The sequence below is a fragment of the Erinaceus europaeus genome, unplaced genomic scaffold (assembly GCF_950295315.1).
Source record: "Erinaceus europaeus unplaced genomic scaffold, mEriEur2.1 scaffold_1088, whole genome shotgun sequence".
Classification (NCBI taxonomy): Eukaryota; Metazoa; Chordata; class Mammalia; order Eulipotyphla; family Erinaceidae; genus Erinaceus; species Erinaceus europaeus.
This window is the reverse complement of record NW_026647588.1, coordinates 1-27,445: the sequence shown is the minus strand read 5'-3', so window position 1 is coordinate 27,445 and position 27,445 is coordinate 1. Positions and strand designations below refer to the sequence as shown.

The window sequence follows — 27,445 nt, the reverse complement described above, 5'->3', positions numbered from 1 at the left end:
CTATTATTTGTGTCGGGCATCTTTCCTTTTCCTTCTTCTCTCTCAGAGAAACAGTGCCTGGCTCCCCCCTTGGTGTTTTCAGTGATGGTAAAAGACAAGACTCCTGCTGACAGACCACCTTGGTGGAGTGTGGGGGTTGAGAGCCCACCAGTTAGCATTCCCCATCACTTATACTTCTGGGAGTGTGGGCTGACATTCTCTTCAGGATGCTGAATGTGGGCGTTCTGGCTTCCGTAATTGCTCCCCCCCCCGAGCCCCCGGCTCTCTGCTGTGCCAGCTCACACTCAAGCTCACCTGGGCAGCAGCAGACCTGGCCCTGACACCCCCAGTGGCCCCGAGGTTCCTGTCCCCTGCAGAACCCCTTCCCGGCACTGCCGTTATCAGCTGTGACTCAGAGGCCTGGCCTTCCAGCCTTCCTCCGGACTGCTTCTGTTTGGACAGACCCTCACCTCTGGTTATGACCATCACACCCTCAGCACACACCAGCGAGAACACTCTAGACTTTATCCAGCTGCGTCTAAGGCAGATGCAGGACAACTGCCTCTAGGCGCCACAGGCTGAAAAGTCATAAACTACCCGGCCGAGCCCACTGGCAGCAGAAGGAACTTCACTCCCCAAAATCACTCCCAGGGGTATTTTCAGGCCATAGTGGCATTAGATCTGTGACCTTGGGGAAACCTGCTGTAGTTTCCAGTGGAGGGGACGGGACCTGGAACTCTGGTGGTGGGGCCTGTATGGAAATACAGCCCGGCTATCTGACAGTCTTGTAAATCAATATTAACTTCCTAGTAAAAACATACATTTGCACACAACCCAGAATTTATCCAGGGAGAGAAAAAAACGTTTAGATTTGGGAGGAAGCTTTCTCCCTTACACACTGCTTCTGAAAAGGTTGAGATACAGCAGACACCAGTCTGAGATCTTATAGAAGACGAAGCTTACTAAGATGATGAGAGGGTCAGAGTGACTGTGTGTGGCCTTGTGCAGGTAACAGTCCCAAATCGGGGGCCAGGCGGTATCGTACCTGGCTGAGTGCACACATTACAGTGCACAAGGACCAGGGTTCAAGCCCCTGGTCCCCACCTGCTGGGGGAAAGCTTCACGAGTGTTGAAGCAGGGCTGCAGTTGTCTCTCTGTTTCTCTCCCTCTCTATCTCCCCCTCCCCTCTCGTATTTGTCTCTCTCCAATAATAAATAAATAAATAAATCAAAGTTCAGATTAACTAAACAAATCATTAAAAAATGCCCCAAATCAGTCTCGTCTTGAATTGTTTGAAGGAGTTTGAGAGAAAGGTCCTAGAGGCTTGTCCTCTGATGCAGTCACCATTGTGAAACCATTTCCTCTGCTGCAGGTGAAGATGCCGGAGAAAGGCGGGGGCAGGTGCTGAGCCTGCTGGCGGAGCAAGCCCTGCGTTGCCATGACTACAAGGCAGCCAGCGCGCACTGTCTGGAGCTGATGGCCACAGGTGAGGCGACAGCTCTGCTGGCACCTCGTCACGTGTTCTCTGCGTGCTCGAGGGTTCTGAAATAATTAATGGTGTTGGTGAGCTAGAGACGTTTCACTCATGATCCTGGAGCGACACATTATGAACACTTAAGTATATGAATATGATTCTATATTATACTGAAAAAAGCACCTCAGTGGGCCAAAGGTTCTATTTTATTTTTTACAGTTTTTAAAATTTTTTAAATTTATTATTATCTTTATTTATTGGCTAGTGACAGCCAGAAATCAAGAGGGAGGGGCATGTTAGAGAGAGACAGAGACACCTGCAGCCCTGCTTCACCACTCATAAAGCTTTCCCCCTGCAGGTGTGGACCGGGGGCTCGAACCTGGGTACTTGCACATTGTAATCCATGCGCTCAAACAGCTGCGCCACCACCCGGCCCCTCAAAGGTTCTATTTTATATGAGAAATCTGTTGACTTTCTTTCTTAAAATTGTAATTTTGAGCACAGTTGAATATGTGGCTATGTTAAGGACTCCCCTTATCAGTCATATGAAAAATCTTAGAGTCTAAGCTCTACAGTTTACATTGAAGACTTACTAGCCACATTCATGACCACCTGCTTGAAGATGGCTGAAGCTGGGAGCTGGGGAGTAGCTGGCAGGCCTCACACACTCTATGTTAAACGCCCCCAGGCAAGTTTTAGGATGGCCAGCTGCTGTCAGTGTGGAAGGGACATGCCTTCGCCATGGCTTTGAATGCAGGGCTCTGTTTTTTTCTTTTTTTTAAATTTATTTAAAAAAGGAGACATTAACAAAACCTTAGGATAAGAGGGGTACAACTCCACCCAGTTCCCACCACCAGATATCTGTATCCCATCCCCTCCCCTGGTAGCTTTCCTATTCTTTAACCCTCTGGGAGTATGGACCCAAGGTCATTGTGGGATGCAGAAGTTGGAACGTCTGGCTTCTGTAATTGCTTCCCCGCTGAACATGGGAGTTGACAGGTGGATCCATACTCCCAGCCTGCCTCTCTCTTTCCCTAGTGGGGCGGGGCTCTGGGGGAATCGGAGCTCCAGGACACATTGGTTGGGTTGTCTGTTCAGGGAAGCCTGGTCAGCATCATGCTAGCATTTGGAACCTGGTGGCTGAAAAGAGAGTTAACATACAAAGCCAAACAAATTGTTGAACAATCATGGACATAAAGGCTGGAATAGTACAAATGAAATTTTGGGGGTCCTTCATTTTGTAGATAGCTAGTGGGCATATTTTAGTTATATTTCAAAGGGCCTGTAGCTATATTAGTTTTTTTTTTTTTTAATTTTCTTTCTCTGAGTCTGAAATCTGATATTCAGGTAGATCCAAGGTATTGTCTGGGGAGGTGATGTCATGGCTGGAAAAGGGACAGAAAGCTGGATCAGGGAAGAGAGTAGCTCCCAAACATGGGAAAGGTGTATAAATATTGTTGACTGTAAATCCCATTAATTTGATTTGCTCTGGGGCCCATATTCAGCTTAGGAGCCTGTGTGACCTCTGCATCCCTGTAGATCCAAGCTCACATTCTGTGGTCATGAGTAGGAGCATTCCAAGCTGCCCCAATATCAACCCATCTTCCTCAGGTGTAGCATAGACTATGTTGTCCAGCCTCCCTTCGGAGGATGAAACACTCTCTACCACTGTTGATCCAAGTTGAGGGCAAGGTCCTATGGGGGCCCACAAAGGGGTCTATTTTGTTGTTTCTGATAGAGATGACCAGTAACAATGGAGAGAGGGATTTATTCAAGATCTAGGCCCATCATGTCTGTTTGTGAATCTCAGGACTCCCCAAATAGAGCCTCAGCCGGTGAGGTGGCCTGATAGTGACTAAAGAGTCATCATTAAAGTCTGCCAGTCTCTTGCCCTTATTCAGCTTTTGTAGTCCTCACTTTGCTAAGGTTAGCTTTGGAGTGAGTGAGAGAACTGTAATAGGAAGTAGGTGAGGAGGGTATCTAAGTCTTATTAGATACTATTTCATTAGGAACTTGATACTGACTCACTGCAGACTATTGTGTACTTTTGTTTTCAGGTATATATTTTGCCCTAGTTTATGGATACATGTGAACATATGCCCTATCTCACGGGACCTGGTCTATATCTAGGTTTTGGGACTTTGTTAGGAAGTGAACCACCTGTAATTAGAGAATACTATGAAAAGAAAGGTCTCACCGGAGTATTGAAGCTGAAGGGTTGTCATTCCACACCTGAAGTCTCTGGACACAGTCTGAAGTGAAGCATGCTGAGGTGACACTCGTTGTATTGATTAGGTTGGGATCAGCGGATGCAGTATTATTTGTTATTAGTTGAGAGTAGCTTGCAGGAAAGTGGGCCCCACTCTAAGGTTCTAGGAATGGGGGAAATATAGGCTCTATAGTGGAAATGTGAGGTTCCTGTTGTCTTAGGTTTCAAGAAGACAATACAGTTACTGTTATAATCACATTATTTGGTTATTGGGTGAACTTTGAAAAATCCCTTTGTTAGGATTTGCTGTATAATACACAACATCATCATAATTTATGTCCTTTGACATTATTTGTATATAGCTGTGCCACCGGTTGCTTCTGTTCTTCCTGGTCTAGGCTTTTGAGAAAGTCAACATATCAAAGACTCAGCCTATGTATTAAAAAGACTCAGTCTGTGCTTTAAAAAGTTTGAGACATTCAATCAATTTTCTCCCTCTCATATTAATTAGATAGTAATTTATATGACTACAAATTAATAGGAGTGTACATACACACCATTCCCACCACCAAAATACTGTTTCCCATCCCACCCACCCACACCCACCCCCTGCCTCCCTGGGAAGCCAAATATCCACCCTCACCCTCACCCCAGAGTTTTTACTTTGGTGCCCTACTCCAGATTTAGTCAAATTCTGCTTTGAGTTTCCCTTTCTGTTCTTCTTTCTCATCTCCTGTTGATGAGTCGGATCATCCCATACTCATCTTTATTTTTCTGACTTAGCTCGCTTTCTTCTAGCTCCGTCCAAGATAGGTCAGAGAAGGTGGGTTCATTGGTCTTAATAACTGCATAGTATTCCATTGTGTATATATACCACAGCTTTCTCAGCCACTCATCTGTTGTTGGTCATCTGGGTTGCGTCCAGGTTTTAGCTATTACGAATTGTGCTGCTATGAACAGGTGTACACATATCTTTTTGGTTGGTGTTATGGAGTCCTTGGGGTATATCCCCAGGAGAGGAAATACTGGGTCATATGGAAGCTCCATGTCTAAGGGCTTTGTTTCTGTAGTAGCCCTGCCTGGACCTGGCAGAGAGCCCACCTGTCCTCTTATCCCAGACTCTGAGCCTTCATAGCGAACCCTTCAAGATGCTTCCTGTGAGCCTGTCTCTTCTCCCCTGAGTGCTTTGAGGTGCATTCCAGTCAGGTGACTACTCTCCTCTAGCCCCTTAGACATGTTAAGGAAGCCTTTATTGAGGATTGTTCTACTAGATGCGAGAACAAATTGCAAGATGTCAGGCTCAGTTCCAAACAGAGAAAATACTAGGGGTTTGTGGCCAAGTGGCAGAGAGTAGCAGTCAGTGGGTAGCAAATTGAATATGATGAGACATGAGGCTCAGGGGATTTTTGCTTAGCCCATTTAATAGGATTTTGTGGGAGGTAGGCCAGGGCTGTCAGATAGCACGGGTGAGGTAGGAGAAGTCAGAGCTGACTTGAGGAGTGGTCATTCAGGAGCAGTTACAGTGTCTCTCTAGACTGCTAGCACTGGGGGTGGGGGCCCTGTGCAGCTTCAGCTAGGACGGCCCAAGGAGCAGACTAGTCAAGAGAGCCTCAGGACCATGAGTAGAGTCTCGTCAAGAAATGGCCTTTAGGGGCTGGACTGTGGTTTACCCCATTAAGTGCACATAGTACTAAGCACAAGGAACCCCACAAGGACCTGAACAAGGAGCCTGCAGGGGGTGGCAAAGCAGATCTATGGGTGCCTCTTTTTTCTCTTTATCCCTATCTCCCCCTCCTGTCAATTTCTCTCTGTCCTACCCAATAAGAAATGGAAAAAATGGCCTCCAGGAACAGTAGATTTGTAGTGCAGGCACCAAGCCCCAGTGAATACTTTGGAGGCAGAAAAAAAAAAGTTTTTTATTAATACATCTTTGTGATCATGTTTAAAACTGGAGCCTTCCCAACCCCTTTATAAGCTGACATCATCAAGTTGGTTTACACTTGAGCTGTAATATTAACCCCTTGGTTTTGTAATGTTTATTTCAGAGTAATCATGGGTTTTGGGGGGGGCTGTCGGGAAATTTTGAGGATGTGGTTGAGTTTGGCAGGGTTTGACCTGATGAGTGTGTCTATCCTGTCAGTCTCTCTCTCTCTTGAGGTTGAGCAAGGAGGGACAGGAGTAACCCCAAAGGTTTGTCCCATCTTATCAAACTCCCTGCCTCACAAAGCACCCTGCATTCCTGATACTATGGCCATTAGATAAGAAGAAAGGGGGAGAAATTGTGAGGAGCCTCACAAAGCACCCTGCATTTTTCTGCCTCCAGGAGCCTGGCATTCCTTAAAACATTAAGCCAGCTCCCCCTGCTCCACCCTGCATTCCGGATACTATGGCCTATCTACATAATCATTGTTTTGCCTGAAAGATCTCCACCCATTCCATTCCTTTGATCTATCTTCTTTCTACCCTCAAGACCCTCCCTGCCTGCACGGTATTATTAATCCTACCAGTTAAAACCCTCGCAACAGTTGCTAAGGAAGTTCCTACTTTTCCCAGCCCTTTTGCCTTTCTCTGCCCCTTTCCAAACCATGTCAAGCCATTTCTGTTTCTGACTTGCCACTTCCGGGTCTGTCCTTTAAAAGCCTTGGGTCTCTGATCAATAAAGAATTGAATTGCAATATTTTAAAGAAAAAGGGGGAGTTGGGCGGTAGCGCAGTGGGTTAAGCACATGTGGCACAAAGTGCATGGACCAGCATAAGGATCCTGGTTCGAGCCCCCGGCTCCCCACCTGCAGGGGAGTCACTTCACAGGTGGTGAAGCAGGTCTGCAGGTGTCTGTCTTTCTCTCCCCATCTCTGTCTTCCCCTCCTGTCTCCACTTCTCTATGTCCTGTCCAACAACGATGACATCAACAACAATAATAATAGCTACAACAATAAAACAAGGACAACCAAAGGGAATAAATATTTTTAAAAAAAGAATTGAATTGCATTGCCTTGTCTCCACGAGCCTGTCCCTGAGTCATCTTCCTAGTGTCGCTGAGTAAGTAGCAGCCAGGCTGGCTCCAGTTGTGTTCTTTCCAACCCACGCTAGCCCGGCAGGGGGCTTTCTGTAGTATTTTAAACCTACTTAGAGAGTTTTGAAATAATTTTATTTCTCTAAGGTCAACACCTTCAGTACTTTTTGCTATATTTAGAGAACTTATTCTGGACTGAAGCCTTTGTAGTTAGAAAACGTTTCTACTTTCAAACTGGAACTCATTAAATGCAAATAGAAGCATGTTTTCAGCACTCAGAGTATAACACTATATTGAGAAAGGATTTCTGTGAGTCAGTGGCTGACCATATTCTTGCCATGTCTCTTGGAGCTGCTTCTCAATGTAATATCTCTTTTTTCTCTCCACCTACAGACCTGCTTTGCCACTTGTGAAGTGTTCCTCCTGCAGGTGGAGAGAGGGGGCTCGAACCTGGATCCTTGTACGGGTCCTTGCACTTAGTGCTATGGTTCTGAACTAAGTGCGTCACCACTCAGCTCCCTGATTTTTGAATTTGCATTATGCTTTTATTTTATTTTTTTCTTTTTGGTCATTACTGACACTTCACTATCCAAAGCTAACTTTTTCAGCTAGAAAGATAAAAAAAGAGACAGTGAGAGAAAGAGAACGAGAGAAGTTCCAGAGCCCCTAAGCCTCCTTCATTGGGTGGGGTCAGGGCTTGAGTCTGGCCAGCTGTGCCCATGACAAAGCAAAGCACTGACCTCATGAGTTGCCTCCTGAGCCCTACAGTGCATCTTCCAGGACACCTCAGGGAGGAAATCATTTTTTGTTGTTAAATTCACAGTTACCGACTGCTATATTTTACCCCGTTTTATTGGGGAGACTGATGGTACAGTTTCTCATCTCCCCTTAGTAGGGGAATGCAAACTCCCCCCCCCCCACATACTTGCTGGTACTTGCGTGGGGGACCTCTCAGCAGGGTCGAGTCAGTACTGGCCTTTTGTGCTAACTCTGGTGGCTAACAACAGGAAACGACCAGGAGAGCACTTGGTTGCAAATGATCTACTTATTGTACAGAAGGTAGGGTTTAAATAGCAGAAGGGAACAAAGGACAATTTTCACATGTGACAATAATGATGGGTTTTAAAGGTCAGAACCCTCAAGGTGAAGGGTTTAAGGAGTGAAGAGAATTGAGAGGGTAGAAGAGAGTTCCGGAATGATTAGTGGCTATTGGGTGAGAGAGTCAAGTAACTGAGGGTATTTAGAAAAACATGTTAATTATACCGGCAAAGGAGAAGCAGATAGAGAAGAGCCTTGAAGGCAGAGAGATATAATGGAGGAGTTATGATCAAGGAATGGGAAAGTGGAGAGTGGGCCTTACTATTATTCTACCGACAGGGTAGAATGATGGAGTATAGTTTGTATGTGATCAAAAACAGGGAAACTCATAGTGAACTTTAAGCAGGCAAACCATTTGGTTTATAACAAGGGAATGAGTTAAGTGTTGGGGGTGTAGGTTCCTGTGATGCTTGGGAGACTGACAAGGGGAAACTGAGTCAGGAAAGCTTTTCTCCTCCGTGCTCGACCCCTAAAAGTTGGGGTATCTTTTCAGACCTCCATCTTTATGATGGGAGTTTCCCCATGCTCTACCACGCTCTCACAATATCCCAAACTTACTCCTTTCCATCATCACACATGGGGTCTAGATCCCCAAGGGCCTCTCCTCCTCTCCCCACCCCCCACCCCACCATGCCCTCCTGCCCCAGTGTCTTCTGCTTTGGTGCAGTGCACCACACCCAGCCAAGTTTTCCTTGTGTTTTCCTTTTCCTTCTTTCTTTCTTTCTCTCTCTCTCTCTTTTTCTTTCCTCCTCCCTTTCTTTTTCCTTTTTTTAAGTTTCAATATTTATTGTACAGAGTCAAAGAGGAGCCAAGTGAGAGAGAGGAGATAGAGAGGGCGAGAGAAAGGGAAACACCCACAGCACCGCTTCACCACTTGCGTAGCTTCCCCCATGTGGGTGGCGGGCTTGAACCCAGGTCCTTGTGCATGCCAGTAGGTGTGCTCAACAGCCTGGCCCTGCATCTCCCTTTTCAACCCGAGTTTTATAAATTCTTCCTATAAGTGAGATGACTCAGTGTATATCCTCCTCGTTTTGGCCTATCTCACTGGCTGTAATGCCTGAGAAAGCACTTCTGTTATTGTCTCTTTGTAGTCACATGGGAATCGTGATACTTAGAATTTCTCACAGTTCACATAAGTAAATTCTGAATGGCAAGGCTGGACCACGTCCTCAAAGCCTGGGATCTGAATGCCAAGCTCTTTATACTCAGCATGAAAGCCCTGTGTGTGTACGTGTATATTCATATATATATCTATATAAATAATTCGTATTTTTGTTAAGCCATGTAAAATCAAACAGAATTTATCACAAAGATATCTCCGGTTTATTTCTGAACGCTTGGGATAATGTGAATTAACCTAATAATTTTTTCCTGTCTTAGGTCCAGATCGGTCTCTGCTCACATTAAAAAAAAGACATACCTTTCTGACTTAGTTCACTTAACATAATTCCTTATAGCTCCATCCAAGAGAAGGTGGGTTCATCCTTCGTAATAGCTGCGTAGTATTCCATTGTGTATATATACCACAGCTTTCTCAGCTACTTATCTGTTGTTGGGCACCTGGGTTGCTTCTAGGTTTTTGCAATTACGAATTGTGCTGCTATGAACATAGGTGTACACATACCTTTTTGGTTGGGTGTTATGGAGTCCTTGGGATATATCCCCAGGAGAGGAATTACTGGGTCATATGGAAGGTCCATGTATAACCTTGTGAGAGTTCTCCAGACTGCTCTCCACAGAGGCTGGGCCAATTTACATTCCCACCAGCAGTGCAGAAGGGTTCCTCTGTCCCCACAGCCTCTCCAGCATTTGTTGCTGCTCTCCTTTTTGATGTATGCCATTCTCACAGGAGTGAGGTGGTATCTCAGTGTTGTCTTTATTTGCATTTCTCTGACAATCAGCGACCAGGAGCAATTGTTCATGTGTTTGTTAAGTCTTTTGGATCTCTTCTGTAGTGAATGTTTTGTTCATATCCTCTGACCATTTTTGGATGGGGTCATTTGTTTTTTGTTGCTAAATTTGCTGAGCTCTTTGTATATTTTGGTTATTGGTCTCTTGTCTGATGTATGGCATGTTAAGATCTTCTCCCTTTGTGGGCCCTACATAGGACCTTGCCCTCAGCTTGGATCAACAATGGTAGAGAATGTTCCATCCCCCGAAATGAGGATGGACAACATACTCTATGCTACACCTGAGGAAAATGGGTTGATATTGGGGCACCTTGGAATGTTCCTACTCATGAACACAGAATGTGAGCACAGATCTACAGGGATGCAGAGGTCACATAGGCTCCTAAACTGAATATGAGCCCCAGACCAAATCAAATTGATGGGTTTTATAGTCAACAATATTTATATCCTTTTCCCATATTAGGGAGCTACTCTCTTCCCTGATCCAGCTTTCTGTCCCTTTTCCAGCCATGACATCACCTCCCCAGACAATAACTTGGATCCACCTGAATATCAGATTTCAGACTCAGAGAAAAAAAAAAAAACTAATATAGCTACAGGCCCTTTGAAATATAACTAAAATAGGCCTACTAGCTATCTACAAAATGGAGGACCCTCCCAACGCTTCATCTGCACTATTCCAGCCTTTATGTCCATGATTGTTCAACAATTTGTTTGGCTTTGTATGTTAACTCTCTTTTCAGCCACCAGGTTCCAGATGCTACCATGATGGCAACCATACTTCCCTGGACAGACGACCCCACCAATGTGTCCTGGATCTCTGCTTCCCCAGATCCCTTCTCCACTAGGGAAAGAGAGAGACAGGCTGGGAGTATGGATCCACCTGTCAACACCCATGTTCAGCGGGGAAGCAATTACAGAAGCCAGACCTTCCACCTTCTGCACCCCACAATGACCCTGGGTCCATACTCCCAGAGGGTTAAAGAATAAAAAAGCTATCAGGGGAGGGGATGGATTATGGAGTTCTGGTGGTGGGAATTGTGTGGAGTTTTACCCCTCTTATCCTATGATTTTGTTAGTGTCTCCTTTTTTAAATAAATTTAAAAAATACATACCATGTAATAATATCCAAAATATTTCTGTGTCCGAAAGAGCCTACGGTTCCTCACGTGAGTGACTCCCATGTCACGGGATCCTCTTGTCTGTTCTCTTCCTTGGCACAGGCTATTCTAAGAGCTGGGCCGTTTGCAGCCAGCTGGGGCAGTCAGAAAGCTACCAGGACCTGGCTACCCGGCAGGAGCTTATGGCCTTTGCTTTGACACACTGCCCTCCTGGCAGCATTGAACTCCTTTTGGCAGCCAGCAGCTCCCTGCAGACAGAAGTAAGTCTTCCCAGTACAAACTCTGAGCAGTTTCTCCCCCTCTGGGATTATGGGCCCAAGATCATGATGGGGTGCAGAAGGTGGGAGGCCTGGCTTGTATAAATGCCTCTCCACTGGACATGGGCATTGGCAAGTGGATCCACACCCCCAGCCTGTCTCTGTCTCTCCTTAGTGGGGCAGGGATCTGGGGAGGGGAGATTCCACGACACGCTGATGAGGTCGTCTGCCCAGGGGAGTCAGGTTGGTGTGGTAGCATCTGCAACTTGGTGGCTGAAAGGTGGTAAGATAGATAGAAATCAGGGCAAGTTGATTAGTGAACAGGAACCAAGAAGCAGGAATAGAGCCGAGGAGAATGGTGATCTTAGGGCCGCACCCAGTTTCTCTAAGAGAATAGAACAAGATCTTATTAGGACTTAGAAAATAAATTCCTGGAGTAGACAGCCATCTTACTCCATATCTCAAGAGGTGCAGACGTGAATGATAATTCCTTTATAATATACTGTGCTCTTTTTTTTTTTTCTTTCTTCAGATTCTTTATCGCAGAGTAAACTTCCAGATCCATCCTGAAGGCGGGGAGGGCATCAATGTTCCACCGCTGACTGGGAGAGCTCTGCAAGAGGTAGGTTGGTAGGAGAGCAGCCAGGGTTTCACAGGTGCCTCCCCTGCAGAGGAAAGGGAGGGTGTGTGTGCGTGCACATCTGTGCGCAGTGCGCAGGAGGCCGTTTTCACCGAAAATTGTAAGTCAGCTGTAACCTTCATGCAGGGGAATGCACAGGAAAGAAATACTGCCCAAGGCGTACCGTGAAGTCCCCAGAGACATAAAACAGAGCAAAACAAGACCCGATTCATCTTCCTCCCCAAGCTTCCTCCTTCTGTCTCCCGATTTAACTTCTGACTCATCTTTTCCTTCAGAGGTTACCTTGATGAGCGTTCCTCATGAGATCCCTGTGGTGACTTTTGGTTTTTTTTACCTTTGTTTGAGTTCATTTTAATATCTACCACACCGTTCCCAATATGAGAGTTGATTTTACATGCTTTTGTGCTGTTTAGAAATGACTGGACTCAGGAATCTGTCTGTGCGATCAACCCCTGTTGTTAAGTTAATGCGAATTATTAACTATTAGAGCTCCATCTGCCTAGGTGACCAATGACTCATTCTCAGGCTTTTATTTAGATTTTTTTATTGTCTCTGTTTATTGGACAGAGACGGTCATAAATGGAGAGGGGAGGGGAGACAGAGAGACAGCTACAGGTGGGGATGGGGGCTCTAACATGGCTCTTTGTGTACTGTAATGTGTGCTTACTGTGGTGTGCCACCATCCGGTCCCCCTACCCTCCCCCCTCAGTCTCAAGTTAAAACAGACTCACTCAGGATTTTTTCCATCTGGCTGCTAGGACTGAAGCTGCATGCTCAATCTGTGCAGGTGTCTGGGGCCTGTGCCATCCGCCCCTCACTCTGGAGGCCACCCGCTCAGGGCTGTGTCAGTGCTCCTCTGCTGGTGACGCCCAGTGAGATGCCCGAGTGGCTTTACTTCCTGCACTCTCAGCTGCAGTGCTCGGCAGTGCCTTGTACTAAGATCCAGCACCTGGCCGTTGTTCATCCTCTCGGTTTCACTTCTGCTCTCCAGTGGTTAGGGATTCTGATTCCTGATTTCCAGTGAGGGGTGGTGGTCTGGGGAGACATCAGGGACCTGCCTATTTCCTCTTGTCCATCCTCTAGAGAATCTGTGAAAGTTCCCCTTTTGTCGGATTGCACGTCGCAGGAGAGAGAAGAGACCAGGAACTCGTGGTGGAGTGAGAACGCAAATTTTTATTCACGCGGATGCCCCAGAGTTGGGTGCGGGTCCAGCGGGTTTAGGCCATGTGGAGCTTAGCAAAATGGCCGCCTCCCGCTATGCTCACCTGCATTTCTCTCCACGTTGGGATGCGTGAAACCGGAACAGCAGCGGGCTTTATAGGGTAAAAACCGGAAGTGGCAAGTCGGGAACAGGATTGGCTAGGAAAGGGGGTGGATACAACAGGACACTCTGGGAAGGTAGAAAGCTTCTGTAGCAATGGTTGCTAGGGTTTTAGCTGGCGGAAGGGCGATACCCTGAGGGGGTAACATGGTGGCGGAGGAGTCATTTTAAAACAAAGCAGAGGATTGATATGTAAATAATAAAACTTACATGGAAATATGGTGGGCCCTGCCATTGTTCAACCACATCTGTACAATATCCCAAAACTCTTCCCTCTTTAGGATTCTTAGATACGGAGCTCTGTTATATGTGTAATCTGTTTTATTTTTTTTTCATTTTTCTTTTTTAAATTTATTTGTTTTTCTTTACCTGGTAGATTTACAGTTGATAGTAAACTGGCTTTACCTGGTAGATTTACAGTCGATAGTAAACTGGCTTTACCTGGCTTACAGTCAATAGTAAACTGCAGTAGTTGGTCTATGGGTAAAAGAATCTCTCAGTTTTCCACATAACTCTAGTCCCATCCCCCTCCCACTTCTTTAGACCCCCCCCCCAATCCTTCACTAACCTGTTTAATGTCAAGACGTTGATGACTCAGCTGTGAAAATTATGCTTTGTGTTTACCTGTTCATGCAGAGTGATGATGCCATTGCAATGCTGGGCCGTCTGTGAGTTTCTGAGCAGGCCTTCCGTTTGCTGGTGACCACCGGCCACTCTGCTCTCTATAAGGTTGGCTGGCTTTGCCGTCTGCCTTGGTTGAGTCTAAGGCCTAAGTTTTGTGGGGACTTCTCTATCACTAGGGTGTGTGTGTGTGTGTGTGTGTTCCAACCCTTCCCACTTACTCAGTCACATTCCCCACTCTACCAGTTTCTCCTGCCTCATTCCTCCCCATCTTCTCAAATACTCTTTGTTTCAGTCACACTGAACGTATCCAGCATTCTCTGAATAGCCTTTCCTACCTTTGGTATAAATAGACTTTCCTGTCTGCCAGAGACGCCCGTCTTGTCTTGTGTCTGGCCATGCTTCTTATGTGTTCATGCTCTGACAGTTCCTCCTCCTTTATGCCCACTCACCCACAGTGATGAGACGGCTCAGCCACGCGGAGTGTGACAGCCTGCACAGAAATGGCTCGGCCCGGCCTAGAGTAGCAGCCTGACAGTAGCCCCACTTACTCCCTTTCTCTTTGTTCTCTGCCAAGTGCTCCTCATGTAGCAGGTGCCCAGGAAGTGCTCGATAAAGCTCAGCTGAAACTCCTTCAAAATCAAGTTTCGTCAGAGGTAGAAATGAATTAGGAAGTTGTTTGTAGCCCTGGGATATAAGAGACTTCCCACTTGTCTCTCAGATAGACTCTCCAGTAGCTACTAGCTCCTCTTGTATTTTGGACAATGGAAGAAACCACATGTCTGTTCAGTGCCAGGATAGCCTGAGGGTGCTTCTTCCCCGAGCAAGTGCTCTCTGAGTTGGAGAGAACTCGACTAGAGCCAACCTAGGCTGCTGTGTGGGAGAGGTATCAGGAACTCGTGCCGGGCTAGCGTCGCAGGAGAGAGACTCTGGGACTCTCAGAGCCGGAAGGCAATTCTAAGTGTGTTTAATCAGAAAAGAAGATTCTTTAATACATCCTAAGAAGGAAGTGGTAGGGTGTGACTAGGAGAGGGGGTAGAGCGAAAAGAGAGTGAGAACCAGTGGATTAAACCAGTGCCCTGCAGACAGGGCAGGTCTCAGGTAAAACAGTGATTATGTAAATAGACCACAGTGCTAAACAACGGAGCTGGAGCTGGGGCAGCTGGCATACTGCCCAACAGTTCAGGATAGGATCAGAGTGTTTCTGCAGAGTGCTGCTCCCTAAGCCCATTTTGAATTGCCAGCTTTCTTTATCAGAGCCCAGGAAAAGCTTTTTGTGGCTCTTGGGCCTCCTGTGTTAGGATTCTCCAGCGCGATGGAGAGCCAGCCTGACCCCTCGCTGATCTTTGGCGTCGGGCGTGCCATGCTGCTGCCGGTGCCCCAGTGCTGCCACACACCAACCGCGGATGTAATGGCCGCCTTGAATCACAGCTGCCCTATGTGCAGCCTGCTTCACACTCAAGACTCTCACTACTCAGTCGTGAAAGTTATGACTTCATTTAGATTTTTACGTGAAAGGAAGATGTCATGGCCCAGCGGTGACGTTTGCATTAGCGCAAGGAGAGCCTGCACCTTTGAAGATATTAGCCACCACTGTCTTTAAGATACTTATTTGTAAATAGCAGAAATGCATAGTTTGTGAATGACTACCCCAGTAAGGACTGCAAGGCTCTTAGGAATGTTGGTTATTAGGGCTTTCAGTTGTAACAGTATTCCACCACTTAGAGCATGTTAGCGTTTTGTTTAGCGGGTATTAGTAATCTCACTCAGCCAATAGCGTTTTCCCCTGATAAATCTAATTAAAGTTGGAAAGTGGATTATATACAAGGTTCCCATTAAAAAGTCATTTTCACTTGGGGAAAACTTAATGTGAACATTTTAAGTGGCCACAGATTTCTGTAACTCAACTAATTAATATTTAGAATAGGAGCATTGGCCAAGCCTAAAACAATATCTAATTCATAAAAGGACCACTTAGGGCTATGTAAATAATGTAAATAACATCAGTAAGGGAGAGTCTGCTTGCCGGTCTCCTGTGCACGGCTTCATTTGTCACTTTGGGGCTGTTTGAAAGTCGCACCCCTGTGACATCGCTGCTGGGAACTGCGGTGTGCAGGGCTTTGTACGTGCTGTGGTTTCCCATCCTGGGCAGGTCTCTCGGGGAGGACAGGAATCGCTGTATTAGTGGCTCACATCTATTTAACGCTTGGTGAAACTTCCAAGCTCTCTTTTTTTTTTTTTAAATTTGATTAGTGATTTGATATTTCTTTACAAAATTACAAGACAACAGGGGCACAACTCCGCAGTGTTCCCACCACCAGAGTTCTGCATCCCCATCCCTCCATTGGAAACACTTATTTTTTTATTTGTTACTAATTATATGTTACATGTTTGTAAGATTCTAGTGTATAACTCCACACCACAACCGCCACCAGAGTTCTGTGTACCCACCCTGCCACCTCCCAAAGAGAACCACCAGAGTTCGGTAGCGAGCATTCAAATAAATTTTTTGTCTTTATTTATTGGATAGACACAGCCAGAAATCGAGAGGGAAGGGGAAGGGAGAGAGAGAGAAAGAGGAGAGAGAGGGGAGAGAGAGGAGAGAGAGAGAGAGGAAGGAAGAGTTAAAATACCCTCGAGCTGAACAAAGCTTTCTTATTCTTTATCCCTCTGGGAACATGGACCCAGGATTCATTATGGGGATCAGAAGGTGGGAGTCCTGGCTTCTGTAGTTGCTTCTCCACTGGACACGGGTGTTGTCAGATGGATCCACACCCACAACCCGTTTCTGTCTTTCTGCGGTTTACAGTTAATGGTGTCTTTATACTTTCCCCATCTTCGTGACCTTCTCTCTGCTGATCCAGCTTTCTAGTATTAATCACCTCTGACACTATCTTCTCAAACAATACTCTTAGCCCACCTGCATGCTAGTTGTCAGGCTCAGGCAAAAATTAGTAAAGATGTGAAGCCCTTGTAGTAGACCTAAAATAGACTTCCTAGGTTCTTCCAACATGAAGACCCCAAATTTCGCCTGCTATACCTTAACCTTGAGGTTCCTGATTATTAACCAACTTGTTCTGCTTTGTATCTTAATGCTTTTCAGCCACCAAGTTGCAAATGCTACTGTGACACCAACGTGAATTCCCTGGGAAGACTCCAGTCTTTTTTTTTTTTTTCCTCCCATTCCTTAGACATTCCCTGAAAACTTCGGTTTGGTACTTAGACTGCTCTGTTCCACCAGAAGCTTCCCCACCCCTCAAATATGCAGATGAATGGCTTCTCCTTCTCCTCCTCCTTCTCCTCTTCCTCCTTCTTCTTTTACCAGAACACCAGTCACCTCTGGCTTATGATGGTGTTGGGGACGGAATCTCAGGCAGGAGAGTCTCTTTGCATAACCATTATGTCCTGTCCACTCCCCCCGCCAGCCTTTTATTTTCTTCAGGCGTCTCTACACAGTCTCCCAGTAAGTGCACCCCGGCCTCCGTGTACATAGTAACGGTTCTGCCATCACAGGACTCTTCTGCCCTGTGTGCGATCACATCACATACCTGCTCTGTTTCCCTAACAGGCTCTACTTGTGCTTTCTGCTTATCTCGCTCTGAACGGGAGGCTTCTCCATGACAGTCCTCCCTGCCGGGTGTCTTCCTTCACTGCTACATCTCAGTGTCTGCAGCAGTGCCTGCACTTCAGCATCTGGCTGCACCAGTCGCTTGTGAAGTGTGAACACAGTCACGGCAACACAGGAGCCCGATGGGGAGACATGGGCTGTGTGATTACATTTGTGGGGCGGTGCCGGGATAGCCTGAGGGTGCTTCTTCCCGAGCTAGTGCTCTCTGGGTTGGAGAGAACTCAACTGGAGCCCATCTAGGCTGCTGCGTGGGAGAGGGATCGGGAACTTGTGCCGCACTAACTTCGCAGGAGATACACTCTGGAACTCTCGGAGCCGAAAAGCAATTTCCAAGTGTCTTTAATCAGAAGAGCAGCTCTATTTATACTCTCCAAGTAGGGTGGAAACAGGATGTGACAGAGAGGGTGGAGTGAAAAGGGAGTGGTGGAAAATCAGGGTGTGACAAGGAGAGGGGGTGGAGCAGGTGAGAATTCTACCACAGAACCACCAATGCCCTGGAGGGAGGGCGGTGCTTAGTTAACAGTGATTTATGTAAATAGACGGCAGCTTTGAGTGGGATCAGACCAATGCCCTGGAGGGAGGGCGGTGCTTAGTTAACAGTGATTTATGTCAATAGACGGCAGCTTTGAGTGGGATCAGACCAATGCCCTGCAGGCATGCCGGTGCTTAGTTAAGCAGGATTAGAGACAGAAGCCGGGAGAGCTGGCATACTACCCAACAGGGCGAAATAACTGCATGTCCTTCCACTTGGTAATTCTTTTTATTTTTTAATTTTATTTTTATTATTTATTTTTTATATTTATTCCCTTTTGTTGTCCTTGTTGTTTCATTGTTGTAGTTATTATTGATGCTGTCATTGTTGGATAGGACAGAGAGAAATGGAGAGAGGAGGGGAAGACAGGGGGAGAGAAAGACAGACACCTGCAGACCTGCTTCACCGCCTGTGAAGCGACTCCTTGCAGGTGGGGAGCTGGGGCCTCGAACTGGGATCCTTTATGTGGGTCCTTGCGCTTTGCGCCACATGCACTTAACCCACTGCTCTACCACCCAACTCCCCACTTGGTAATTCTTAATTCACTGGTGAAATAATGCTAATTGTTTCTTCTTCCTTATTGATTGATTGATTGGTTGATTGATCGGTTGATTGATTGATTTGCTTCCAGGCTGAGGCTCAGTGTCGGCACTGTGAATCCACTGCTCCCAATGGCTGTTGCTTCCCATTAGTGTTTGTTTTCTACTTTTATTTTGACTTGAGATGACGGAGAAGTTGAGAGGGAAGGGGGGGATAGGGAGGGAGAGAGAAAGAGAGACACCTTCAGTCCTGCCTTACTACTCGTGAAGTGTCCCCCTGTCGGGCTGAGCTTCACGGGTGGTAGTCAGATGACCCGGGACTCATGGTTGAGTTGTACGCAGTATCTCTTTATTCATGCAGGACGCAGCACAATCTAAGCCGAGCTAAACTAAAACTAAAAACTAATATACTCGCCAAGTAGGGTGGAAACAGGATGTGACGTAGAGAGGGTGGAGCGAAAAGTGACTGGTGGAAATCAGGGTGTACTAGGAGAGGGGGCGGAGCAAAAAGACATCATGAACCAGTGGGGATTAAACCCATGCCCTGCAGGCAGGGCGGTGCTTACTTATGTAAATAGAATAGTGTTAAGCAGGGGGGATTAAACCAAATGAAACAGAAGGGGTTTTTAGAAGCAGAATTAGAAGCAGACCAACATCCCCCCTTCCAGGTGGGGAGCAGGGGCTTGAACCTGGGTCCGTGCAGTAACTGGATGTGCCGCTGGAGCCCCTGCCCCCCCCCCTTCCTGGTGTCCTGTGTATTCCTTGAGAGGTGGGAGCGTATCTTCTATTCCTTATTGTTGTCACTTATTCATGTATTTCTTTGCAACCGGTCTGACCGCTGGAACTTGGTGTCTGCATGGTGAATCCGTCGCTCCAGGCAGACAATCCTTTTTGGTTTTTAATTTTTATTTATAAAAAGGAAACATCACCAAAAAACACAGGATAAGAGGGGTACAACTCCACACAATTCCCACCACCAGAACTACATATCCCCTCCCCTCCCCTGACAGCTTTCCTATTCTCTATCGATCTGGGAGCATGGACCCAGGGTCATTGTGGGGAGCAGAAGGTGGAAGGTCTGGCTTCTGTCATTGCTTCCACGCTGAACATGGGCGTTGGCAGGTGGATCCATACTCCCAGCCTGTTTCTGTCTTTCCCTAGTGGGGCAGGGCTCTGGAGATGCGAGGGTCCAGGGCACACTGGTGAGGTCGTCTGCCCAGAGAAGTCGGAGTGGAGTCATGGTAGCATCTGGAACTTGATGTCTGGAAGGTGGCATGACCTTAGCCGAGACAAAATGTTTAATGAACAAGAACCAAAAGGTAGGATTAGAGCAGATGAGATTAGGGAGTTTAGGGTAGAAGTAAGCTAGGAAAAGCATTTTAGGCGTGTTCCTGAGGGCACACAACTGTGGTAGTTTTGCTTAAGTTTGGCAGCTAGCCTGAGGCTGGATAAGAATGTTGTCTGAGAGAGAGAATGATGTCAGAGCAGAGGAAAGGGCTAGAAAGCCGGATTAGGGCAGAGAGTCGCTCCCATTCATATATATAATCTGCGGCTAGAATTAAGTATTTACCTCCGTCCACCTGCTCCAGGTCTGAGTTTCTAGCTCGTGGTCACATCTGAGGCACACTGCAGACCACACTTTTATTTCAGGACCAGTCTTTTTCGAGTGGCAGGGCAGGATAGCGCCAGCCTCCCTTGGAGACCTGGGCTACCGTCATTGCTTTATGCTTGAGCCAAGGTCCTGGGAGGCAGGAGAGCAATTTTAAAAAATGTTTATCTCTGCTTTTTTTTTTTTTTTTAATATATTTCCTGTTTTTTAAAAAATATTTTTATTTTATTTATTTGTTGATTATTGGATAGAGACAGAAATTGAATGGGATGGGGAAGGTTAGAGAGTCAGAGAAACAGACACCTGCAGCCCTGCTTCACTGCTCGTGAAGCTTTCCCCCTGCAGGTGGGGACCAGGAGTTTGAACCTGGGTCCTTGTGCGCTGTCATGTGTGTGCTTAACCAGGTGCGCCACCACCTGGCCCCTTATCTCTGCTTTCTGACTCTAGTCGTTTGCATTTGTCACGTCCAAGGAGTATCAGGTAGACAAGCAGAGATGTGCATGCTCACGGAAAGCTGATTCTCAGCAGGTCCGTAGCAACAATATTCACTTGGACTTGGACTGCAGGTTGGAGAGTTTCCGGTTGCTCACCACTAGAAGAAAGGAGAGCTGTGTCCTCTCACCTCCACTCAACACTGCCCTGGCACTGCCCTGCTGACCACCTGGGTAATCTGCATCTCCTCACAAGAACGTGAAAACATTCCTATGAAACGAGGGAAGAAAGCAAACACAGACGAGGACGTGGGTCCCGTTCTCGATGTACACCAGCAGGCAAAATAATGTGTGCGAGCTGTCACGGGGGCTGGAAGGGGCAGGGAAGTGGACCCACCTCTGGTGGTGGTGAGTCCGCCTTTGGCCACCAAGATTATTTAGGGAGTCCGCCATGCATTGTTGGTATGCATGAGACCCCTTCTGTATCATTTGGTTTAAATCCCCCCTGCTTAACACTATTTTATTTACATAACCACTGTTAACAAGTTCCACCCTCCCTCCAGGGCATTTGTGGTTCAGTGATAGGATTCTTGCCTAATCTGCCCCCTCTTTGTCACACTCTGATTTTCACCAGTCACTTTTCTCTCCACCCTCTCTATGTCACATCCTGTTTCCACCCTACTTGGGAAGTATATATAAAGACAGCATTGTGAGTTTTAGAGTACTGTACCTTGAGTTTAGCTTAGCTCGTCTTAGATTGTGCTGCGTCCTGCATGAATAAAGAGATACTGCCTACAGCTCAACTATGAGTCCCTGGTCATCTGTTACCTGCCTGTGAAGCCAGCCCGGCGAAAACAACCTAACCCGTCAAAAACGACAATGCATCACTTCTCTGTTCCGCGTGGCCTCTTTTTTTTTTTTTCCTTGGAAAGTGTTTAAGAATAGAGAGGGGTCGAGACAAAGAAGGGGAGACACCCGTATCACTGTTGCACCAATTGTGAAGCTCCTGTCCTGCAGTTAGAACCAGAGTATCGAACCTGGTCACACTCTTTGTGACTCTTTTTTTTTCCCTTTGGTTCTTGCACGCATATTCACTTATGTTGTTTTCAAAAGTGTAATTCTCCATCTTTTTATTTTTTATTATTTTTATTTTTTTAATATTTCCTTTTCATTACCCTTGTTTTATTGTTGTTGTAGTTGTTGTTGTTACTGCTGTCATCATTGTTGGATAGGACAGAGAGAAATGGAGAGAGGAGGGGAAGACAGAGGGGGGAGAGAAAGACAGACACCTGCAGACCTGCTTCACCGCTTGTGAAGTGACTCCCCTGCAGGTGGGGAGCCGGGGGCTCGAACCACAATCCTTACGCCGGTCCTTGTGCTTCGCTCCACGTGCGCTTAACCCGCTGCACTACCACTGCACTCCCTTTCCATCTTTTTAAAAAAGGACTGAATGTATGTTCTGATAGCAGAGAGGCAGCGACTGCCAATCATGCTTGGTGCTGGGGTCCGAGCAGAGGCCCAAGCTAGAACAACGGTGCCCTTCCCGCTGAGCCGCCCGCCTTCCTGGCTGCCGTGCTGTGTACTAGTCTGCACTGGGGTAGTAGTTTCTAGAACATCCCGGGGAAAACAGAGTCGTGGGTTTTGTTGTTTTTTTTTTCCCCCATTTTTTCCCTTAAATTTATTTTTAAGGAGTTATTAAACAATAAACTGGTTACTATAGTTTAAGTGTTTTCCTCTTTAGAAATAGGTATAAAATTGTTTTCTTGAAATTTATAGGTTATCCTAACAAGAGATTCATTTCCTGTTGCTGTTATATTGCCAGAAAATTAACTGCTTAACAACAAAGCAAACAAGGGGACTAGGCTGTGGCAACCCAGCTGAGCTTCATGTTATCCCGTGCAAGATCCAAGGTTCAAGTCCCCAGCCCCCACCTGCAGGGATTGTAAACTTGATGAGTCGTGAAGCAGGGTTGCAGGCAGGCGCCTCTGTGTTTCTCTCCTTCTCTGCCTCCCTCTCCCCTCTTGATCTCTCTCTGTCTCTGTCCAGAAAATAAATAAACATGAAATATTCAGTATTTTAAAAGATTAAACTGATTCTATTATTATATTCAGAAGACAGAGATCTGGCGACTTGGGTGGGTGTCAGTGTCTTCTCAGTGTCAAAGCCGATGTCCCAGCGTGGCTGTGTCCATTCCCGCACACTTCCAAAGGCTGTTCTCATGTTCTCAGCGCTAGTACCCACGTGCCTCGGTTTCCAGTCCCCTTGCTTCACCTTGGAAGCCACCAACCTGAGTCAAGTGCCTTCCCCTCAGTCGCCTCTCTCCTGCCTCCTCCTCCACGTTGTGGCTCTGATCCTGGTCTGGACAGCATCTATATCCTCACAGCTCATGTGATTAGCTTAGTCCCACTCTGATACTTCAGGATATCTGCTCACCTTAAGATCTGTGTCCTTAAACATGCCTCTTCTGCCGCGTAGTGTGACATATTTACAGATCTAGGCATTTGGAAGTGGACGTCTCTGGGGGAGACCCGAAATCCATCTCCCGAATAAGTTGTCAATTTGAGATGAAATAGCCCGTCTGTCCTTAGTAGGATTATTTTATGGCTTCTGGCAGTTATCGAATGTCTGCATGAGCGATCATTTGTCCTAGTGCGTGGAATGATTTGGACTAAGAGCCAGACTAAGCTAAACACATAATTAGTCACAAGAAGCTGTGTGATAGAATGGTCACATCTTACTATTTTCCTTCTACTGAGGTGACTAAGAATAAAATAGCAGGGACAGACAGCAAATACAGAATTTTATTTTTGTTCAGAAATTCCTATTTTTCTCGCATCAGAAGCAGATGTGGCCTCTATTAATTCTCTCAGAAATGTTAACATATTGGCATTTTTCTCCCCGTGGAGACTGGCAGGCTTATTCAATAGAGTTAGAATTTTTCATTGTTGTTGTTGTCAGTGGGGCTCTGAGTGGACTTTTTCGGCTAGAAAGAGTCAGAGGCAGAAAGAAAGATAAGGCAGGAGGCCTGGCGGTGGCGTGCCTGGTTGAGCACACATATTGCTTGTTTCCAGGTGCAAGGACCCAGGTTTGAGCCCCCGTCCCCACCTGCAACGGAAACACTTTGCAAGTGGTGAAGCAGTGTTGCCGGTGTCTTTCTGTCTCTCTGTCTCCTCCTTACCTCTCAATTTCTGGCTGTCTCTACCCAATAAGTAAGTAAAGACAGAAGGAAGGAAGGAAGGGAGGAAGGGAGGGAGGGAGGGAGGAAGGAAGGAAGGAGAGAGAAAGAACTAAAGGTAATATAGCGCGAAAGCTTTCTTCAGTGCAGTGGGGCTTGGCTTGAACCTTGGTCTTGCCCCTCCCTGCCAAAGCAGAAGGGCTGACCAGGTGAGCTGTGTGCCAGCCTGTGGACTTAGAATTTTTTTTTTGCCTCCAGGCTTATTCCTGGGGCTCGGTGCCTGCACTATGAATCCACTGCTCCTAGAAGCTATTTTTCCCATTTTGTTGTCCTTGGTGTTACTGCTTGTTGTAGTTATTATTGCTGTCATAGCTGTTGTTGTTGGATAGGACAGAGAGAAATGGAGACAGGAGGGGAAGACAGAGAGGGGGAGAGAAAGACAGACACCTGCAGACCTGCTTCACCGCCTGTGAAGCGACTCCCCTGCAGGTGGGAAGCTGGGGGCTCGAACCGGGATCCTTATGCGGGTCCTTGTGCTTTGCGCCACGTGCGCTTAACCCACTGCGCCACCACCCAAGTCCCAGCAGTGTGCTTGTGACCCTTCCGACTCACTGGACTTAGAATTTTAACAGACTCCTTCGAGGCTGGTGGAAGACTCCACGTTCAAACCCTTCCGAGCACCAGGAATTTGAGGCGATGATAAAAGCTTCATAACATGTGGAGTCGAACCACCCAGAGGCCCCACCTTTGCCTGAGTCACTGTAGCAGTGTGGACGTGAACGATTCATATCTGTAATAATTCCAGATAACAGAAGCTGTACACTTTCAGAGACAAAAATGAAGGCCTGATGTTGAGGATGTGTGTGTATAATAAAGCATCCACTGTGTTTCTTACAGCTGTTTCCAAAACTGACTGACCGACTAACACGCCGCGACTCTTGTTGCTTTTCTTCAAATCCCCTTCTGTAAATGAGTGAGGAGGCACAGCTCCCAACAGTGTTTTTTTTCTCCGCTTTGTGTGCTTGTTACTTTAATAGATCGGTGTTTACATTTATCCTCAGGCGTTTTTATTTTCTAAATTCTCGATTTAAAAAAATCTATTAGTGATTTAATAATGATTAATAACTAATTAGTGATTTAATAACGATTAATAGTGATTAATAATTGACAATAGGGGTATAGTTTCATACAGTTCCCATCACCAGAGTTCTGGGTTCCACCAGCCCCTCCATTGGAGACTTCTCTATTCTTTTTTTTTAAAAAATTGACTTATTAGTTTTTCTTTTTCTTTTCTTTTTATCTTATCAGTGACTTAATACTGATTTACAAAATTAGAACCGGAGTATAACTCCATGCCACCCCCATGCCCAGAGCTCTGAGTCCCCAGTCCCTCCACGGGAGGCTCCAGCAGTTCTCCCAAGTCACAGATCTGGGCTGACTATTATCTCTGCAACTAGCTGTCCATATTTATGTAGAGTGGCCCATTTTCCCCATGGTCCCACCTTCTCTTCCTTTCCTAGTCAACACCTACACCCATTACTACTTCTAAAGGTCTTTCTACTTTGCCTCTTCTCTCTCTGGGTCCTGGTGGAGTTGGCGTTCAGAGCCCTCTGGTCATCTTCTCCTGACATTTCTCCCCCTCTGGGAGGTTGGACCCAAATTCTTTGTTGCCTTTGCGGGCGGGAGACAGACGACCAGGGACTCATGGCTGAGCTGGGAAGCAGTATGCAGTATCTCGTTTATTAATCAGATATGTCGCCTTTTATGCATCTCTTCACCGGAAGTGACAAGGGAAAGGAAATGACTAGGAGAGGGGGCGGAGCAAAAAAAAAAGAGCGCAAACAGAACATAGAAAGCTTCCATCTAACCAGTGGGGATTAAACCAATACCCTGCAGGCAGGGCGGGACCCAGGTAAAACAGTGATTCTGTAAGTAGACCACATCCTAAGTGATACAAGCGAACCTAATGCGATGATCCAAACAGAAGGTCTTATAAGCAGAATTTAGAAGCAGACCAACACTTTGAGGGGAGCAGAAGGTGGGAGTTTGGCAGGTGGATCCACACCCCAGCCTGTCTCTGTCTTTCCCTAGTGGGGCAGGGCTCTGGGGAGGGGAGGTTCCAGGACACGTGGGCGAGGTCGTCTGCCCAGGGAAGAAACTTCCCTGTTCTTTACTCCAATGTGAGCATGGACCTAAATTGCCCCTGGGTGCAGGAGTCGCTTCTCTGTGGGGATGGGATGGCCGGCAACTGCAGGCAGTGGCGTCGTCACTGGGGCCCTAGGACAGTGCACATTCTTCACTCTCCCCCTCACGCTCTCCTTTCTGTTGTAGGATGAAGCAGGCGTTGCGGGCAGCAGCTCCTCCGACCTGCTGCGCTGGACCACCACGGCCACCATGAAGGTCCTCTCTAACACCAGCACGACCACCAAGGCTGTTCTGCAGGCCGTCAGCGAGGGGCAGTGGTGGAAGAGGTCCCTGACTCTCCTCAGGCCCCTTCGGGTAAGCGGCCATCTTGCTTCTCCCACTCAGTCATGTGACCACAGAGCTCACTAGCCTGCTGCTCCCGGCCTCCCGCTGACCAGTCCAGACACCCCCACCCCACCTGCAGGGGGACACTTGTCAAGCAGCAAAGCAGGGCTGCAGGTCTCTCTCTCTCTCTCTCTCTGTGTCTTTCTCTCCCTCTCCCTCTCTTCCTTTCCCTCCCCTCTTAATTTCTCTCTGTCCTAGCCAGTAAGATGGGGAAAACAGCCACTAGGAGCAGAGTCACAGTGCCGGCACTGAGCCCCAGTAATAACCCTGGAGGCAAAAATAAATAAATAAAACAAACAGCCCCCCCCACCCGTCATTTAAGTTTTTGTAGAGTTCTGGCAGAGGGGAATCAGATATTGATGCAATTCAGAGGCCCAATGGCAGAGGCTAAGAACGTTATATTTAAAAATAAAGAAAGGGGCCGGGTGTGGCACACCTGGCTGAGGGCACATATTACAGTGCACAAGGATCCTGGTTTGAGTCCCCAGTCCCCACCTGCAGGGGGAAAGCTCCACGAGTGGTGAAGCAGGGCTGTAGTTGCCCCTCTGTCTCTCTCCCTCTCTATCTCCCCCACTACTCTCAATTTCTCTGTCTCTGCCCACTAATAGTAAATAATAAAATGAAACAAAGGAAAGGGCAGCGTGATGGCCCCTTGAGGTCACAAGTAGCGCCCAGCGAGTGTGCTGTGCTCCTTGGTGCTAAGAGTGGGCGGCTTCTGCCTCTCCCTTTCAGAAAGAGCTTCACGGACAGTTGAGGCAAGTGGGTCTGGAACACAGCCACCTGCACACAGGCCCACGGAAGGGCGTCCTCCTGAGGTTGGGCCTCTCACTGCCTCCCGTGAGGACTGTAGATGTGAGGAGGCAGGGTAGCACAGGGGGCGTCGCTGTCTTCTGCTTCAGTGCTTCAGGCCGGGACAGCAAGGTGGCACCTGCCGGGCGGTAAGCGTGAGGGTCCCTGGTGCCGGGAGCAAGACGGGGAAGTCCTTAGGATGCGGGAGCCGGGTGGACGGATTTGGAGTGGGAGCCAGCTTTCCCTCTGCAGTGCTGTCCGTACCTTGTGAGGCCGCTCTGTGTGCTTTGCTTTCTTCCTGGCGGCGGTGGCGTCCTCCCAGACCCCTAAAGGTCCTTTAGCAGGGGAACCACCAGCACGACATGCTGACATGCTGTCCAAGAAACGCTCCTCTTACTGGTTTATGGGGAGCGTGCACACTTTCCCTGGCTAGCGGGACCAGCACAGTTGAGAAAGCGCTGTCAGGAGGGGCTAAAGAGGGAGGTCTCTTAGCAAGCGGCTGCTAGCTTTTCTTTCCGCTGGGAAGCCATGCCAGTTGACATTCCCTCTCTAAGCAGTTCAGTGCGCACTC

General features: G+C 47.2%; 1 protein-coding gene across 1 annotated transcript; it reads left to right on the top strand.

The window, feature by feature from the left end:
• The first annotated feature begins 1,177 nt into the window (after positions 1-1,177).
• Positions 1,178-26,124, top strand: LOC132536380 (NBAS subunit of NRZ tethering complex-like). The gene is made up of 4 exons (XM_060184148.1): positions 1,178-1,465; positions 10,906-11,063; positions 11,593-11,682; positions 25,888-26,124. Exons 1-4 carry the CDS (start codon positions 1,456-1,458, stop codon positions 26,107-26,109), a joined length of 480 nt encoding a protein of 159 aa, XP_060040131.1. The 5' UTR covers positions 1,178-1,455; the 3' UTR covers positions 26,110-26,124.
• The last annotated feature ends 1,321 nt before the right edge of the window (positions 26,125-27,445 follow it).

Bases quoted from the DNA above. Each gene is read 5' to 3' on its own strand.
- LOC132536380 (XM_060184148.1), top strand. The intron at 11,064-11,592 runs GTAAGTCTTCCC...TTCTTTCTTCAG, and splicing joins GCAGCTCCCTGCAGACAGAA to ATTCTTTATCGCAGAGTAAA. The intron at 11,683-25,887 runs GTAGGTTGGTAG...TTTCTGTTGTAG, and splicing joins CTGGGAGAGCTCTGCAAGAG to GATGAAGCAGGCGTTGCGGG.